Source organism: Pleurodeles waltl, chromosome 4_2, assembly GCF_031143425.1.
Source record: "Pleurodeles waltl isolate 20211129_DDA chromosome 4_2, aPleWal1.hap1.20221129, whole genome shotgun sequence".
NCBI classification, from domain to species: domain Eukaryota; kingdom Metazoa; phylum Chordata; class Amphibia; order Caudata; family Salamandridae; genus Pleurodeles; species Pleurodeles waltl.
In genome coordinates this window covers 306127754-306146786 of record NC_090443.1, presented here as the reverse complement: position 1 = coordinate 306146786, position 19033 = coordinate 306127754, and the positions used below count along the sequence as shown (strand labels likewise).

The window sequence follows — 19033 nt, the reverse complement described above, 5'->3', positions numbered from 1 at the left end:
CACAATACACAGATATACTAAAACTAAAGGTACTTTATTTTTATGACAATATGCCAAAAGTATCTCAGTGAGTACCCTCAGTATAAGGATGCCAAATATACACAAGATATATGTACACAATACCAAAAATATGTAGTAATAGCAAAAGGAATTAATGCAAGCAATGTAAAGTTACAGTAGATTGCAATAGGAGCACATAGGTATAGGGGCAACACAAACCATATACTCCAAAAGTGGAATGCGAACCACAAATGGACCCCAAACCTATGTGAGCTTGTAGAGGGTCGCTGGGACTGTAAGAAAACAGTGAGGGTTAGAAAAATAGCCCACCCCAAGACCCTGAAAAGTAGGTGTAAAGTGCACCTATATTCCCCAGAGAGCACAGACGTCGTGATAGGGGAATTCTGCAAGGAAGACCAACATCAGCAATGCAACCAAAGTGGATTTCCGGACGAGAGTACATGTGGAACAAGGGGACCAAGTCCAAGAGTCGCGACAAAGTCGAGAGTGGGCAGATGCCCAGGAAATGCCAGCTGAGGGTGCAAAGAAGCTGCCACCGGATGGTAGAAGCTGTGGATTCTGCAAGAACGTAGAGGGCTAGAAACTTCCCCTTTGGAGGATGGATGTCCCCCGTCGTGTAGAAGCATGCAGATGTGTTCCCACGCAGAAAGACCGCAAACAAGCCTTGCTAGCTGCAAGGGTCGTGGTTAGGGTTTGTGGCTGCTGCTGTGGCCCAGGAGGGACCAGGATGTCACCACTTGGATGAGGAGACAGAGGGGTCGCCCAGCAAGTCAGGGAGCCCTCACAGAAGCAGGCAGCACCCGCAGAAGTACCGGAACAGGCACTTGGAAGAGGAGTGAACCGGAGCTCACCCGAAGACACAAAAGGGAGTCCCACGATGCCGGAGGACAACTCAGGAGGTTGTGCACTGCAGGTTAAAGTGTCGGGGACCCGGGATTGGCTGTGCACAAAGGAAATCCTGGAAGAGTGCACAAGAGCCCGAGCAGCTGCAAATCACGCGGTACCCAGCAATGCAGTCTAGCGTGGAGAGGCAAGGACTTACCTCCACCAAACTTGGACTGAAGAGTCACTGGACTGTGGGAGTCACTTGGACAGAGTTGCTGAGTTCCAGGGACCACGCTCGTCGTGCTGGGAGGGGACCCAGAGGACCGGTGATGCAGTCATTTGTTGCCTGCGGTTGTAGGGGGAGGATTCCGTCATCCCACAGGAGATTTCTTCAGAGCTCCTGGTGCAGAGAGGAGGCAGGCTACCCCCAGAGCATGCACCACCAGGAAACAGTAGAGAACGCGGCAGGATCAGCGATACAAGGTTGCAGTAGTCGTCTTTGCTACTTTGTTGCGGTTTTGCAGGCGTCCTGAGCAGTCAGCGGTCGATCCTTTGGCAGAAGGTAAAGAGAGAGATGCAGAGGAACTCTGATGAGCACTTGCATTCGTTATCTGAAGAATTCCCCAAAGCAGACACCCTAAATAGCCAGAAAAGGAGGTTTGGCTACCTAGGAAGGAGGATTGGCTAGAAACACAGGTAAGAGCCTATTAGAAGGAGTCTCTGACGTCACCTGCTGGCACTGGTCACTCAGAGCAGTCCAGTGTGCCAGCAGCACCTCTGTTTCCAAGATGGCAGAGGTCTGGAGCACACTGGAGGAGCTCTGGGCACCTCCCCTGGGAGGTGCAGGTCAGGGAAGTGGTCACTCCCCTTTCCTTTGTCCAGTTTCGCACCAGAGCAGGGCTGGGGGATCCCTGAACCGGTGTAGACTGGCTTATGCAGAGATGGGCACCATCTGTGCCCATCAAAGCATTTCCAGAGGCTGGAGGAGGCTACTCCTCCCCAGCCCTGACACCTTTTTCCAAAGGGAGAGGGTGTAACACCCTCTCTCTGAGGAAGTCCTTTGTTCTGCCTTCCTGGGCCAGGCCTGGCTGGACCCCAGGAGGGCAGAAACCTGTCTGAGGGGTTGGCAGCAGCAGCTGCTGCAGTGAAACCCCGGGAAAGGCAGTTTGGCAGTACCCGGGTCTGTGCTAGAGACTCGGGGGATCATGGAATTGTTTCCCCAATGCCAGAATGGCATTGGGGAGACAATTCCATGATCTTAGACATGTTACATGGCCATGTTCAGAGTTACCATTGTGACACTATACATAGGTAGTGGTGTCCCCGCACTCACAAAGTCCGGGGAATTTGCCCTGAACGATGTGGGGGCACCTTGGCTAGGGCCAGGGTGCACACACACTAAGTAACTTAGCACCCAACCTTCACAGGTGAAGGTTAGACATATAGGTGACTTATAAGCTACTTAAGTGCAGTGGTAAATGGCTGTGAAATAACGTGGATGTTATTTCACTCAGGCTGCAGTGGCAGGCCTGTGTAAGAATTGTCAGAGCTCCCTATGGGTGGCAAAAGAAATACTGCAACCCATAGGGATCTCCTGGAACCCCAATACACTGGGTACCTCAGTACAATATACTATGGAATTATAAGGGTGTTCCAGTATGCCAATGTGAAATTGGTCACTAGCATGTTAGTGACAATTTAGAAAGCAGAGAGAGCATAACCACTGAGGTTCTGGTTAGCAGAGCCTCAGTAAGACAGTTATTCATCACACAGGGAACACATACAGGGCACACTTATGGGCACTGGGGCCCTGGCTGACAGGGTCCCAGTGACACATACACTAAAACAACATATATACAGTGAAATATGGGGGTAACATGCCAGGCAAGATGGTACTTTCCTACAAAAGGTCAGTGATAAACGGGCGGTATCAAAACCCACACCATTACACCAACAGAACTACACCCATCACATTATGACCCACAAATCACCACAGCGGACATTCAACTGCAGTACACCATTGGCGGTACATACGGCCACGCTAAAAATGGACACACACAAACAAAACAACACCACATTGGACAATTCAAACAACACACACCTGACACCCGTACACACACCACAGCCACACTACCATAAAACACACACCCACTGCACCCAGAAACCTTTACCATTTCAAACCATTGCCAGCAGAGAGACATCAAGACCAGTGACACAACTAGAGCCACACACTATTCACACCAATACACCATTCACGCACCCCACATCACAACCCCAACACATTACCCAACACACCCTCACCTACACACCTCACACAACACCCATGGCACCACAAAGACACCCCTGTTTCACAGAGGAGGAGCTAAGGGTCATGGTGGAAGAAATTATCAGGGTAGAGCCACAGTTATTTGGAGCACAGGCGCAGCAGATATTGATAGCTAGGAAGATGGAGCTATGGTGGAGAATCGTGGACAGGGTCAACTCTGTGGGATAGCACCCAAGAACTAGGGATGACATCAGGAAAAAGTGGAACGACCTACGGGGAAGGTACATTCCATTGCAGCAAGACACCAGCTCACTGTGCAGAGGACTGGCGGTGGACCCCCACCTCCACAACTAACAGCATGGGAGGAGCAAGTTTTGCCAATCCTGCATCCTGAGGGCCTGGCTGGAATAGGAGGAGGACTGGACTCTGGTAAGTCAACTCTCTACTACTACTACCCCCCTACCTGAATGCCATCACATGCCCCCACCCTCACTCCCATCACTCCACTCAATCCCACACACCCCACCATCACATCTCAATCATCCCAATGCCAGGCACTGCATGCTCTACCAATGCATGGACACCACTCACAGCCCTGCATGAGCACTCATCACTAAAGCATGCACACTATAGAGATCTAGGGCCATATGTATGAAGAAATTGCTTAGCGAACCGCAAATAGCGATTTTTAAGAAATCGCTATTTCCGAGTCGCAATAGGCCATGTACCATAATTGCGATTCGGAATTAGTGATTTCTTAAAAATCGCTATTTGTGGTTTGCGAGGCCAATTTACTGAATCGCAATTTGCATTTATCGCAAATTGCCATTCAGTAATTGAAAATCGCAAATTGCGAGAAATTGCGAGAAAGCACACCTGGAAGAGCCTGATGACATCACAAGCAGGAAGTGAGTCATCCCAGGCAGTTTCAGGTGCCACACCCAAACCAGCATCCAGAGAGAGGCAGCCCAGCCACACTGAGCAACACTCTGAAGGAGGCAGCACACCTGAACAACCATGGACACCGCAGCCCAAGGAAAGAAGAAGGGAGAAAGAAAGCGGAAGCTCAAATTTAGTGAGCAAGAGCTGGAGGTGCTGACAGAGGAGGTGGTCAGGAGCCATGACCGGCTTTTTGGCAAAAGCTCACTCCAGGTGCCGGAGAGTGAGAAAAGGAGACTCTGGGCAGACATACAAACAAAGATCTGCGCTATTGGAGTGACACAGCGCTCGGTCAAAGAAATTAAGAAGAGGTGGTACGACCTGCTGTCCCGTGCCAAGGAGAGGGTGGCAAGACGACTGCAGGAGGCCAGGAGTACAGGAGGCGGTCCACCCACAGAGTCACCATCCACCCCGTTAGAGGACCTAGTGGAGTCCACACTCCTCCCTGAAGCAGTCAGTGGGGTCACAGAGATAGACACCTCCGGCACACCAAGTACCAGCAAAGGTAAGTGCAATATTGAATTGTAACCCCATATGTGTATGCACAAAAGCCCCTTAGGAATTAGCAAGTAATGTAAAACATTGTGAGAAGTAGTCCATTACACATCTTAGAAGCAGCACAACAATGCATTATGGGAGTGGCAGTCCACAACCCAGAGCTGAAAGTAGCACATACAATGTAATTAAGTGGAGCGACACCCAGAAGAACACAACACTCACAACACAGTGAAGAGAAGTACCTGTACCTTTATTACCATTGTGTGACCTTATTTGTAACAAATATAACTGACATGCTGCATATTGTCGTTGCAGGTGGGCCAGGCCCAGCAGCCACAGCATGTGCCAACTTAGGGGAGACTGACACCCATGCAGCCTCAGACTCCAACACAAGTGGGTCTCTGACCATTGCGCCACTCCGACGCAGGCCCAGGGCACTGCCACTGCCAGAGCTCAGTCAGGACTCCGATGAGCAGCAGGAAGGCCCACATACACCATCCCCAACTGGCAGATGCACCCAGATGTAGGAGGCCAGTTTGCAGCAGACCACAGCACCCCGCAGGATGGCTACAAATGCAGGTGCACAGGCGTATGAGGCAGGTGAGGGAACCTCCTTCTTTGGTGGCCTGGAAGCGGCTATGTTGCAGCAGCAGCGCCTGCAGGATAAAAAAGATCACTGCTTTACAAAAACATAATGCCAACATGGAGGGCCTGCATCGCCAGCTGGAGTGCCTGAATGCAAATATAGAACAGCTGCATGAGGGACAGGTCCAGGCATCGCAGGACACAAGGGAGCTCACTTCAGCTGTGCGGGAACTATGCCAGGAGCTGCGCCATGACAGGGTGAGCCACCGCAGGCAGGAGCGATGCTTCATGAACATGTTCATGGGATTTTGTCGCTCTGTCAATAGGCTAGCTAATTCAACTTCACAGATTTCACGTCGTGCAGTGGCTGCACAGGTGGAGGCAGCACACAGCAGCAGGGATGTGGCTCATGGACTAGTCCAAATCACAAATGTGATTGACAACATCATGGGACACAGGTCAGCCACACCTAGCGAGCTTGGACTGGGGGACACGGAGGACACTTCCAGCCTCAGCAGCCTATCTGTGCCCTTAATGGACACCAGACGGCGCAGTGCCAGGCACAGCACTGCCACTGAGGCAGACAATCAAGGTGCCAGTGAGGCAACTGAGCACCCGAGTGGTGTGCGTGGCCGCAAGAAGTAACTGTAGCGGCCAGAGGGGTAATGAGTACACTATGAAGTAATAGTGCTTTACTCCGAACTTCTATTGTTTCTATTTTTTAACTCACTTTTGTTGGTATTCGTTGGACTAACATTACCTGACATTAAGGTAATACATTTACTCCACTACAGGTACATGTGTCAGTGCATTTGTCTTATTCATACTTACATCTGAAATGGTTGTGTGTGATGTCAGCACGCATTTGCCTTCCCTCTGCTGCACTGGTCCTGTCTGCTGGCTGTAGGGGTGGTATGGGATCATCATCCTCATCTGAGTCTGGCTCCGATATTTCCACAGGTATGCCCTTGTGGTAGCTATATTGTGCAAGATTGCACAAGTAGCCACTATTCTACATGTCATCTCTGGACTGTACTGTAGTGCCCCTCCACTTTTGTGGAGGCACCGGAAGCAACTCTTCAGCAGTCCAAAGGTGCGCTCCACCACGTTGCGGGTTGCCCTGTGTGCTGCATTGTATCTCCGTTCTGCTGGTGTTGCAGGTGTTGCAGGATTTAGATAGGGCGTCATCATGTAGGTGCGCACTGCGTAGGCACTGTCTCCTGGAAGGGACAGAGGGTATGATGAGTAAGTGAGCCATCTGACATCTGCACGCCATCAATGCGCCACTGTACAGAAGGACAATACCTAGTAGATATCCTTCTCCAAACTCCCCAGCTAGCAGTCTTGTGTGAATTCCGCTATGGCGAAAGATGTACGAATCATGTGTGCTCCCTGAGTACCTGGCCACGAGATCAGTAATGATGTATGAGGCATTGCATATCACCTGTATATTCATTGAATGTTGGTATTTACGGTTGCGGTACACATACTCTGTGGCCGATGGTGGACAGATTGCAACATGTGTAGCATCTATGGCACCTAGGACGTGGGGAAACTGTGCTGTCTGGTAAAAATCTATTTTTGTCTGCTGTATATCCTGTGGGGTGTGGGGGAATCTGATGTACTGGTGTATCCTGCTCAGCATGGCTTTAATAAATGCATTGAAAAATCTGGAGAGGGTACTCTGTGATACCCCTCTAGCTGCTGCTATGACCCCTTGATAGCTCCCTTAGGCAAGTAGGTGGAGGGAGCATAATACCTGCACATGGGTGGGGATGCTATGAGTCCTATGTGTTCTGTGCTGCAGTATGGGTTGTAGCTCAGCTATCAGATCAAGTATCATGGCTGAGTTCAACCTATACCTCTCAAATATTTCCTCCACTGTCTGGTCAAAAAGTGTAATGCGCACTCTGAAAATGCACTCCTGTCTCCTCCTCCCTCTCCTCAAACCTGCCAAGATCCTCATCCTCCTTGCCATGACGTAGAGTGCAGCCATTGTGGAAAAGAGTCTGAGGCATTCTGGGCCTCTTTATATAGGTTGCACCTGGTTACCACCTGGTTTTACTTAGTGGTATTTTGCATGTGCAAAATGCCATTCTGCGAAAAATCGCAATTTGCGATTTTTTGATGGATCGATTTGCGACTTGGATTTTGCGAATTGCATTTTGCGCCTCATAATTTCCGACTGGAAATACCGAATCAAAAAATGCGACTCGCAAAACCAGGTCGCAATGCAAAAAATCGCAATTTTTGGTCTGCGAATGCCTTTCATGCATCGCAGACCACGTTTTTGCATTTGGAAACGGACGATTTTTGCGATTCGCACCTTCTGCGAATGCAAAAAAGTTTCATACATCTGGCCCTTAATCATCACACAAGTGAAAGCTGCCAGGGCAAATACAACCAGAGAGGGCAAGCCACGGATGCAACATATGTCAGACATGGAAACCATAACACATAATTTACATCCCCACAGGTACCCCAGCCAATGTCAGCGGAGAGGAGGTGCCAGCTATATCCAGTCCCCCAACTGAAGAGGCCCACAGTGATGACAGGAACTCTGGTCTTCAGAATCTGGATGACCTACCTGGCCCATCAGGGACCTCTGGACAGTCGGTTACCCAGGCCCAGTCACACACCACCACAGAGCCTCCCCCATCAGGAAACACCACCACAGCACCCACCCAGCATACCCACACCTCTGTCCCCAGGACACGTCAATCAACAATGTGTCCACCTCTACAGGGACCCCAGGCCACACCTCATACCCAAGACAATCAGAGACCTGGGGTCAGTGGCAGTGGGCACACTGTTCAGGGGACAGATGCACAGGCCAACAAGGAAACTAGGAGGACTGCTGTGCACCAGGGGGAGGACAGGCCCAGGGAACCGACTCTCCAAGAGGCACTTGCAGAGATCCTGGGAGCCTATTAACATTCCCAGGACACGATGGGCCAGATCCTGGACAATGTGCAGGAGAACAGGTGGCTGCAGGAGGGGCAGTGCCAGGGGATCAGGGAGGGCTTGCAGGCCATCAATAACACCCTGATCTCCATAGCAGGGATGCTGGCAGACATGGGCAATATTACGAGGGAGGCAGTCTCACAACAGCAGGCCCCTGCCACTAGCCAGACATCTGAACAGCCTTCCACCTCCATTACCGCTAGTGGACAGGAGGCCCCGCCACAGGACTCACAGGTCACCAGCACCCCTGCAGAAGGTGAACCACCCCGCAAATGTTCCCTGCAATCCAGACAGAAGCCAGAGACACTTGCCAAGACCCCCACTGGGAAATGAGACTCTCCTGATTGTCACCCTTGTGTCCCACTCAGTCACCCTGTCCACCATGAACTGCCATTGCTCCCCTTCCTATGTACACTTAGACAATGCATCTGTGCTACATATAGACTGGAACAATACCCTGGACTTTCCTCCATCATCAACCCATCCCATTGCACTTGCCCCTCTATATTTTAACACTTCAATAAACACCCTTGGAAAAAAAATAAGTTTGGAGTATGTCATGTATATCAATTATGTATTCATTGAAACAGGTACAAACATTGCAATTCAACTGTACAGAAAATGAGCATAGATTAATGACCTGTAGCTGGCTGCAGTGATCACACCAGGAGTATATGTGAGGTCAGCAACATCTGCAAAATGAATTGGCAGAGGGAACAGTAAGTGGGCATAGAAGTGGGAAATATCAGCATTCCAGTGACACAGAAATTCAAACAAATGTCATTGAAATGTGAAGTAACACTGTCCTACCTGTGTGTCATTGGAAGTATTGTCTGATCACAGATGTTCTGTAGTCCTCATCCTCTGCCTCCTCCTCCTCACTGTTCACAGGGCCAACTGCTGGCACACAGGCATCTCCAGTCTCCTCCTCCTGCAGGAATGGGACATGGCGTCTGAGGACCAGGTTATGCAACATGCAGCATGCTACCACTATCTGGCAGACTTTCTTGGGTGAGTAGCACAGGGATCCACCTGTCAGATGGAGGAACCAGACCCTTGCCTTCAGGAGGCCAAAGGTCCTTTCAATTATCCTTCTGCTTCGCCCATGGGCCTCATTATAACGTTCTTCTGCCCTTGTCCTGGCATTCCTCACAGGGGTCAGCAGCCATGATAGGTTGGGGTAACCAGAGTCACCTAAAATATTGAGGGACAACATTTAGCCACACGCTATCAAATATGGCCCACACCATACCCATACACCAACATCTACTGGGTGGGAACCAGGGCTCACCTATTAGCCACACCCTGTGCCTCTGTAGTTGGGCCATCACATTTGGGATGCTACTATTCCTCAGCACAAAGGCATCATGCACCGACCTAGGATACTACGCAATGACGTGGGAGATGTACTGGTCTACAAGGCACACCATCTGTACATTCATAGAGTGGAAACTATTACGATTTCTGAACACCTGTTCATTTTGGTGTGGGGGGGACAAATGCAATATGTGTTCCATCAATCGCCCCAATTATGTTGGGGATATGTCCCATTGCAAAGAACTCGGCCTTCACTGTGGCAAAATCTTCAACCTGGGGGAAAACAATGTAGCTGCACATGTGTTTAATCCGGGCAGACAACACTCTTGTCAGCACATTTGAGAACACTGACTGTGACATCCCTGCTGCCAAGCCCTCTGTCACTTGGAAAGAACCAGTTGCCAGGAAATGGAGCACTGATAGCACTTGCACAAGAGGTGGGATCCCAGTGGGGTGAGGGATAGCAGATATCAGGTCAGGCTCCAATTGGGTACACAGCTCGGTGATTGTGGCCAGGTCAAGTCTATAGGTGAGTATAATGTGCATGTCCTCCAGTTTTGCCAAGTCCACCAGGGGTCTGTACACTGGAGTATGCCTCCATTTCCTATTCATCCGCAGAGGTAGGAATCTAAGGGACAAAAGAGTGAGGAGCCTGTCTCTAACTGAACAATAGAGCTACAACAGAACTTTGCATCCTGGTAACTTATAATTGGTCAGTGCGATTTGTCCAGTATTTCCTAATATCACCAGTGACGCAGCAATTTTCCAAGGCCTGCCCCCCCGAAATGGTGTCTGCCTGTCCTGTGTGGAGGGACAGGTGGAAGTGAGGTAATTCCACTGACGTTGTGTGCTGTTGCGGGAAGCGGTCTGGAACCTCCGTGCAACTCCTCATTGGTTATAATTGGGCCCTATGGGTTACACTGGCCAATGGTGATCTACGCCGGCGGTGATGGTCTGCACTGCCGCGGACGTGATCGCCATTTTCTATTTGATTGCTCACTTGCTACCTGACCTTCCATAGGAGAGGACCTACACTGCATGTGCTGCTGTGACCTGTGTCTGGAACCTACCATGGCCCGTGTGACGGAGAAAGGGCCCCAGCCTTCACATCGGAGAAGTTGGAGAGACTGTGGATGGGGTCCTACCCCAGTACAGACTGCTGTATGGGCCTCCAGATCAACAGGTGAGTACACAGTGGGCACAATGCATGTGGCATGAATGCATGGAGTGGTGTGTGTGAAGCCTTGTATAAGGGGGTGGGTGGATGTCCTCTGGGCGGCGTACAGGTTGTGTGCTGGGCCATGTGTGTGTAAATGGTGATGGAAACGGGTATGGTGGGACATATGTTTAACAGGTAGGACTGTTTGTCTAAATCTATTTTCCTCTGTGTATTGCCTCTGCAGGTCAGCGCCCATCAAAAGAAGGGAATATGACGTGCCATCGCCAAGGAGGTGTGGACCCTGGGGGTCTATGGCAGGAAGAGCACCCACTGTCGCAAACCGTGGGAGGACCTAAGACGCTGGGCACGGAAGACGGTGGAGGCTCAGCTGGGGATGCCTCCCAATGACGAAGGGGTGCCCGTCGAACCCTGACCGCCCTGATGGTCCGCATACTGGTGGTGGCCTATCCAGAGCTGGATGGGCGCTTGAGGGCATCACAGCAGCCACAAGGGGTTGAGTACAGTGCCCATCATTACAACTTACGTGGGTGGGGAATGTGTGTCAGTGGGTGCCCTAGGCCACGCCTGACATTGCAGCATAGGTCCCCTGGTAGCTAGGGTTCAGAAGGGAAAATCTTGCTACCTAGCTCATAGGCATCCACTACTGGTCAGAGCTGCGTGGGTCCCAGGTGTGCTGCATTTGGCGGTGTGTGCCCGTTTCCATGCCTTGGTCGCTATTACTCTGGTAGTGCTATGGCATATTGCGTAGGCCTGTTTCTTGTGTGTGAGGGTGCTGTGTACGCCAACGGTGGTGTTGGTGCAGCCATTGACCAATTGTATCCTTTGTCACTTCCCCCCCCCGTTTTTGTTTTGTCATCCTGTCCTTATGTGCATTAGCATCATCTGGCGGAGGAGCAGATGCACCGGGGACAGAGGGAGCTGCATCCCATAGGACCCAGGAGGCAGAGTCCACCGACGCTGAGGGCACCAGTGGGACGGAGGGCGAGAGGAGCACCATGGCGGAGACTGGAGGGGACAGTTCTGACACAGATACTTACTCCGATGATAGCTCGCTGGTGGTGGTGGACACTTCTGTGACCACCCCAGCTACAGGTACATCCGCCACCCCCATACCAGCACCACCTTCCCAGCAGCCCCTCAGCGAAGTGTCCGTGTCCGCTAACCCAGGAGGGTGGGCATCTGTTTCACTCCAGGCACCTCAGGCCCTGTCCCAGTTAGCCCTGCTGCCCTGAGTGAGGAGGCTAGTGACCTCCTGAGATCCATCTCTGTAGGATAGTCAACCATTGTGAATGTCATCCAGGGGCTGTCAGCCTAGATGCAACAATCTAATGCATTCCTGGAGGGCATTCACACTGGATTGGCGGCCCAACAGAGATCGATTCAGGCTTTGGCCTCCTCTCTGATGGCAGCCATTGTCCCTGTTTCTACCCTCCCCCCACTGCCCAGTGCCATTCTCCTCAACCCCAACCCATCCTAAGAACACAGGCAGACGAGCATGCACACAAGACAACAACCAAGAGTGTCACAGGCAAACACAAGCACCACACTGCATCCCAGAGGCACTCACACAAACACCTTCGAGTTGCAGACACACCAACATCACTATTTCCAGTCTCCCCCTCCTCCTCTTCCACCACCTCCCACACAGTTCCGTCCACTCACACCTGCATGCACTACATCATCATCCACTACCAGCATCACCACACCAAGCAGAACACACACCTCACTGGCAGACATCTCCACAACAGCCATGCACATGTCCCCGTGTCCTCTCCCACTGTGTTTGCCCCCCTCCTAAAGTACACAAACGCGAGCACTCAGACACCCAACAGCCATCCACCTCACAACAGCATACAACCCATGCACCTGCACCCAAAAGCAGCAGACACCACCAACAACCATGCCCTCATCCTCCACTCCCATTCCTTCTCCCTCTTCCCACCCCAATGTCCCTAAAAACTGTTCCTATCCACCACTGACCTCTTCCCTACCCCTTTCCCACCGTCCTGCACATATGGGCAGGTTAGGAAGAACCCAGCCAAGCACCTCAGCCACACAGTCCACGGGCCCCCGTCATCACCACACCCACTTGTGTTGGAAAGGGATCCAGGTCACATGTCCTGAAGGCGAAGGAGCCTGCACCAGGCAGCCTCAAGGGAAAGGAGCCTGCACCAGTAGCAGGAAAACCAAGGAGCCCGCACCAGCAGGCAATAAGGGAAAGGAGCCTGCCCCAGCAGGTAGGAAGATCAAGGAGCCTGCACCAGCAGGCAAAAAGGGAAAGAAGCCTGGCCCAGCAGCCAGGAAGACCAAGGAACTTGCACCTCAGGCAAGAAGGGAAAGGAGTCTGCCTCAGCAGCCAGGAAGACCAAGGGGCCTGGGCCAGGAACTGTGAACAAGCCCCACCACCAACCATGGTTGTGCAGCCGTCCGAGGTTGCAGGGGATGGGCAGGAGCATCCCCCCACCAGCAGCACCACCACTGTATAGCTGTCACCGCTGGCGGACGGTATGTAATCCTGCCTCCATGGGCTGTTGTGCGGCCTGCCCCCTCAAAAGACAGTGGGTATGACTCCCACCTGAGAGACTGTGGCCTTGCACTCCCCAGGATCAAGCAAAGGGCATGTTGCCCCCTCCAGAACCAGTGGGTATGACACCCACCTGAGAGACTATGGCCTTGCACTCCCCAGGATCAAGCACATGGTGTGTTGCCCCCTCGAGAACCAGTGGGTATGACACCCACCTGGGAGACTGTGGCCCATCATTCCCCAGGATCAAGCACAGGGCATGTTGTCCCCTCCAGAACCAGGGGGTATGACACCCACCTGAGAGACTGAGGCCTTGCACTCCCCAGGATCAAGCACAGGGCATGTTGCCCTCTCCAGAACGAGTGGGTATGACACCCACCTGAGTGACTGTGGCTCATCACTACCCAGGATCAAGCAGAGGGCAGGTTCCGCCCTCCAGGACATAGATAGATTGTAGTATCTCCCGGCTGAGGTGCCCCCCGTCCCCCTGAGGTGCCTGCCTATTTACCAACTGATGCCCCTGCAATGTTCTCTCCGTGTTGAAGCAGGTGACATGTGTGGCCTTGGACTTTGGCCCGTGGCCATGTGGCCTACGAACATTGTGGACTGGGCTATGTCCTTTTTTCTGTACATATGTATATATCTATTATCTTGCCTCACTTATTTTTCATACTGTGTTGATCTCATTACATTCACTTTTGTGAAATCGTTTTGTCCTTGCATTATTCAGCCGAGTGACAGGGTAAAATTGTTTTTATAATGCATCTGGTTGCGTGTGTGGTGCGCATGTGTGTGTGTTGTGCGTGTATGTGTCACTCTCTTTTTCCTCCTGCCTCCCATGTGTGCTAGGTGGCTGTAGTCACTGTCGTTGTCTTCGCTGGTGTTGGTGTTTGCGGTGGAGCAGAACGTAGAAGATCATCAGGAAGACATGCAGTTCAGGTTCCATGGCGGCATGGTTGATCCCTGTGTCTCCAATGGTGAGTCCTTTCCCTTCTGAGCTGTGTTTCTGCCAGGCTTTTGATGTCGTTGGTACCGCCCCCGAAAAAGTGGTGGTTTGGAAGGTCATAATATGGTGGGCGGAACATTGACTTCCACCTGGGTGTAGATGGCTACCGCTGTGGTGGCTGTTGTTTCCACCCTGGCGGTCGGTATGGTACTTTGGCTGTCTTTGGAGATCTTTCCGCCATGGTCATAATTTGGCAGTAGTTACCACAGCCTGTTGGCAGTATTACAGCCACCTTATCACCAACCGGCAGGGTCGTAATGAGGGCTTTAGTCTCAAAATCAAATGGTATACATACAAAAACAACACTGATAGACCAAACCTTCTAAAGAACCTCAATTTAACTAATGCATGGATTACTACGCACTCAAGAGGTACAGTACAAATCAATAGCAAGAACAACTGCCCAATAGAAATAGCATACATCTAGAGTCAGCAACTAAGCAACATCAATTATTTATTAATAGCAACCTATTAACATTTCAGGATCTTCCCTCACCAACCCTGCTGATTAGAAAAGCATGTTTGGACTTCATGCAAAACTATTTAGTCAACATAAATTTGAAAAACATCTAGCTATGGCTCTATCAAAATGACGTTTGGTTCTTAGAAACAAAAGACAACTTACAACAAGAACGATAGCATTTTGTTTTACCTCTCCTCAGTATGGATCTGCAAGCTGTGATTATCTTTGTTAGTTGGACATCTGTTCCGTCAGCATCAGCAACAGACCATGAAGGGGAATGGTTCAGAAATGGGGACTCTAAACTATCCGAACCATTTTAAAGCAATGTCTAGGGGTACAGCATTCAACATCAGAAGTTTAAGCAATAAAGTTAAAGATAGAAATAAAGTCATCAGGAACTGTTCAGCCTCGTGAGACAGCATAGAAATGAGCGCAAAGATGAGAATGATCGAAATGGGGCTTCTCAGCAAAAGACTGGGAAAAATGAGCACCTCTCTCTCTCTCTGCAGCAGGGCTAAGTTAAAATCTTCTAAAACACTTCCCACGTTGCCATTGGTCATAGAATTGTACGTTTACATTTAGTCCAATAAGAATTCATTTCTAAATCTAAGATATAAATAAACTGTCTGTCACGTTGATGATTGGCTCCTCTTTTCCTGTTCCCATCGTGAGGCTCGTCAGGTAACGTTTTTGTATCCATCTGTATGTAATCCAGTCAGTGCATCCACTGTTAACTCCTAAGAACATTGTTTTCTCACACACTAAACTATACAATGTAACAGTAACTAGTACAAGACATTCTAGCAAGCTCATGAGAAAAGAAAGACATCTGCTAGCGTTTGGTCAACTAAGTGGAAAACAATTCACATATTAATTTCTTCAAACGAACAATTCTCACAGCGTTATCTGAACTGTGCAGCTTAACATGAGGCTGTGCAAACTAGGCCCAAGACTTCGCTATCTTAAGGCCTACGATTAATAAAACAAATGCATAATAAGTAATCATTAATATAACACACTATATTAATCTAAACATAAGCACATCAATTTATTTTAAAATGTATTTAATAAGGACACTTCGTGATTACTCGCGGACACTCAAGTGGGCATATTTTCAAAGCTGCACATTACTTTCTATATTAAGTCAAATTCAATGCAGATTCATAATTCAAAATACATTAATATTTATTAGTAAAAATTCAGTGTTCACACATGAGGGCACCAGTATGCCAATTGTGGGGTGTGCAAAGTCCTAGGCAACCAAATTTAGAGGGAGAGAACACAATCACTGGGGTCCTTGTTAGTAGGATGCCAATGAAACCAGTCAAAACACTCTGACAGCAGGAAAAAAAGTGGGGGTAACCGTGCCTAAAAGAGGGTACTTTCCTACATGCTGTTTATGAGTAGTAAAGATTAAGAAGCAAACCGGCGCCTCCAGTCTTGACATAGAATTAAAGACAACTTTGAAAAGTAATTTCTCCTTTCCTCTCCCATGTTTGTTTTCTCGGAAGATTGCCATTTTATAAAAAGTGCGCACCTCGTTTTACTATTTTTGAAATATTTCAGTAAATACAATAAAAGAACTTGGGCATGGCCTTCACGGATCTTCCAAAAGTGCTTCATCAGTGTCATGTGGGCGAGGTCTTAATTCTCTTCCTCCTGTTATTGCGGAGTCATTCATTTGCTGGCATACTAATGCTTTTCCGTCCCAAATTGTACCAGTACTGCTCTATGAAAATTGTTTCACTTTGCTGCTCGTGTTGAACGGTCATACGTCTGTAGGCGTGGCCTCGCTCATTTTCAACCAATGGTGCTCGAAGTTCCTTTGAGAGTGCATCCTCATGGTCCTCCGTTTTTAGCGACGTATCCCGTAGGCGTGCCCTATTCCTGTGAGTGCTGAGTCATGTGCTTTGTTGACGTAGATTCTATCCTAGTTTTCATTGGTGAGTCAGAGTTCTGTGGGCAGGGTATTTTGTCTTTTCTCACCCGTGATTAGCCAGAAGGTTAATCTGTGTAGGAAGTTATCTTTTGTATCCATTGGTTGCAAAGTCATTGTTGTGTTAGGTGTGGCCTCAAGCCCGTCCGTCAGCCGATTGGTGGCTACGAAGTTCCTCGTGTGTGACGTCACTCTGTCTCTGTCTCTGATTGGGCACATGAGTTCTTGGGGACGTGCTTTAGCCCGGCTTCAAGCTACCTGTCACTGTCTCTGGCTTCCACTCTGTACCCCCTTAGTCCTGCAGGATCGGCCCCATGCAGTCCCAGTCCTTCCCCGGGTCGCAGCCTGTCAAACTCTACGTGTACGACCTGTCCCGAGGCATGGCCCGGCGCCTCAGTCCCGTCATGTTAGGTAAGACTCCCATCGCTTGGAGTGAGGGCTTCGCGAGCCCGGCGGTCCCCGGGGGACTGGGGCTGCGGTTCATTGGGAGAAAGATGGTGGATGGCTGAGGGCTAGGAAACGAGAAGTCTTGGGGCTAGAGAGGATGAAGCCAGTACCTACAGATAGAGTGCCCTCAAAAATGGAGGGATGATTGAAATGAGACTATGGATCAGGAGAAGGAGGAGACTTTGGGTCCGGAAAAGGACGTGGGTAAGGAAAAGTAGGGGGCATCGGCCAGGAGGAGGGGCGGAGATGCAGGGGAAGGAGGGGATAAGGAAGTCAGGAGGAGATAGATGAGTGTCATAAGAGAGAGGAAATGGCTCATGTTTAGGAGGAGAAGGATGGATCTGATGAATGGAAGAATTTAGGGGTGAGGCTGGAGAAGATGGTGATCATGAGTAGCAGGGTATGGATGAATAGAAATAGGGTGAAGGGTCAGGAGACAGTGGGACTGGGGGGCCAGGAGGAGGAGGTGGATGAGTATCATTTGAAACCGAGTGGCTGAGGGTTATGAGAACGCAGGCCCTGGAGAACCAGAAACCTGAGAGTCTGAATAAGGACAGCGCTAGGGGTCTGGAGTAGGGGAATGCTTAGAAGCAGGAGAATAGGGGTGTGGTGGACAGGGGCTTGGAGAAGGGTGTTAAAGGTTTGGAGAAGGAGGTGTTTTGGTGTCTGGAAAATGAGAGGGCGAAGTGTCAAAGGTGGCTGAGGCTCAGGAGAAGTGGGGGCCAGAGGAGGTGGAGACTGAGTGTCAGGGAGAAGAATGGGGCTGGTGGTTAGAAGAAGCAGCGGTCGAAGTGTATTAAAAAAGTATGGGAACTGTGATGCTGCATGCAGTGGGGGCGAGGTCAAAGGTGTGGCTAAAAAATTAAAATATTCTGGAAGTGTTTTTGGTCTTTCATCGTCCTGTAGATAGAATTAAAATTACAAGCAGCTTACAGGGATGTGGAATTCCTATAGACCAACACCCAAGAATATTGTTTGGGGTCAATGACTACAAGTTTTCATGTTTATTTTGTCCTTAGGACAAGTAGGCCCAACTTCCTGCAGCACAAACCCTTTGGCTGCCAGTTTTTATTACCACATAATGAATCAGGGAAGGGCATTGTCTTCAGCTAGAGTAAAATTTGTGTCTATATGTTAATGCTGTTCGAACCTGTATTGATGGCCCTTTTATGCACACCCTTTATTATTGGGGTGAGTGCTTTAAGGAAATGTAAGCTCGTACTGCACTAATAAGATTGGTTCTATTATGAAAATGTGTACAGACATTTGCAAAGTTGAACAATATGAAACTACGTATAATGTTCCCAGAATACTCTCTGATCAAATGCAAATATTTGAAGAAGCTTGAAAGTAAGTCTGATCCTTAGCTTTCAAAATAAAATGGTCACAAAATTGCTACTAGGAAAAAAAGGTCTTGCTAATCTACTGTGAACTTTTAGGTGCTAATTCTTTGAAGCATCTTCTAGTAAAATGTGTTGATACATGCTAAAAAATCATAATGGAAAATCAATGTAATCATATTTAACAAGATTATGGGAAACATGAAAATAATCAAGCGTTGGCAAAGCCAATAGGTCCCACATTGGTGATCAGCCTTTTTGTTTTGCCAATGCATTTCTTGGTTTGACATGGTTTTTGTAAAACCTTATTGTTGTGGGAGCTACCAGGCCTGTGTCTTTATAATAAACATAGGCAAAAATTAAAAATATTTTTTTGGTCTCAAAAAGCACAAAGTGCTTAGAGGTCCCTGGCACTGAATAAAACGACTTTATGTGCCGATATGCTCCTTGTGAAAGAGCAGAATGCTTTCACTCCCAGTGAAGCTAGCGATAGATAAAGATAGAATTTTAATAAAAATTAAAAGTGTTGGTTAATTTCAGACCTAATTAGGGTCCCAAAGCTTAAAGAAAGTCACAAAAGTGCCCACATGGTATATGTCCTAGCATTAGTGCAGATTCATGGCTTTTGTGAATTCACAAGAATTTACAGAAATAGGCCAGGAAATCGTACTCCTAGAAAATATTTGTGAATTGCATTTTAGCACAAGCAATTATGCATGCGT

The 19033-nt window shown here is 49.3% G+C and overlaps 1 protein-coding gene across 2 annotated transcripts in view; it reads left to right on the top strand.

The window, feature by feature from the left end:
• Positions 1-16754: 16754 nt before the first annotated feature.
• DESI1 (desumoylating isopeptidase 1) overlaps positions 16755-19033 on the top strand; it is a 64572-nt gene continuing 62293 nt past the window's right edge. The window contains exon 1 of one of the 2 annotated variants that reach the window (XM_069231260.1): positions 16755-16935. In XM_069231260.1, the coding sequence (XP_069087361.1) occupies positions 16839-16935 (97 nt within the window). In that variant the 5' untranslated portion in view covers positions 16755-16838. Of the gene's footprint in view, positions 16936-17114; positions 17176-19033 lie in introns of those variants that run through there. The other variant, XM_069231261.1, reaches the window with a different exon arrangement.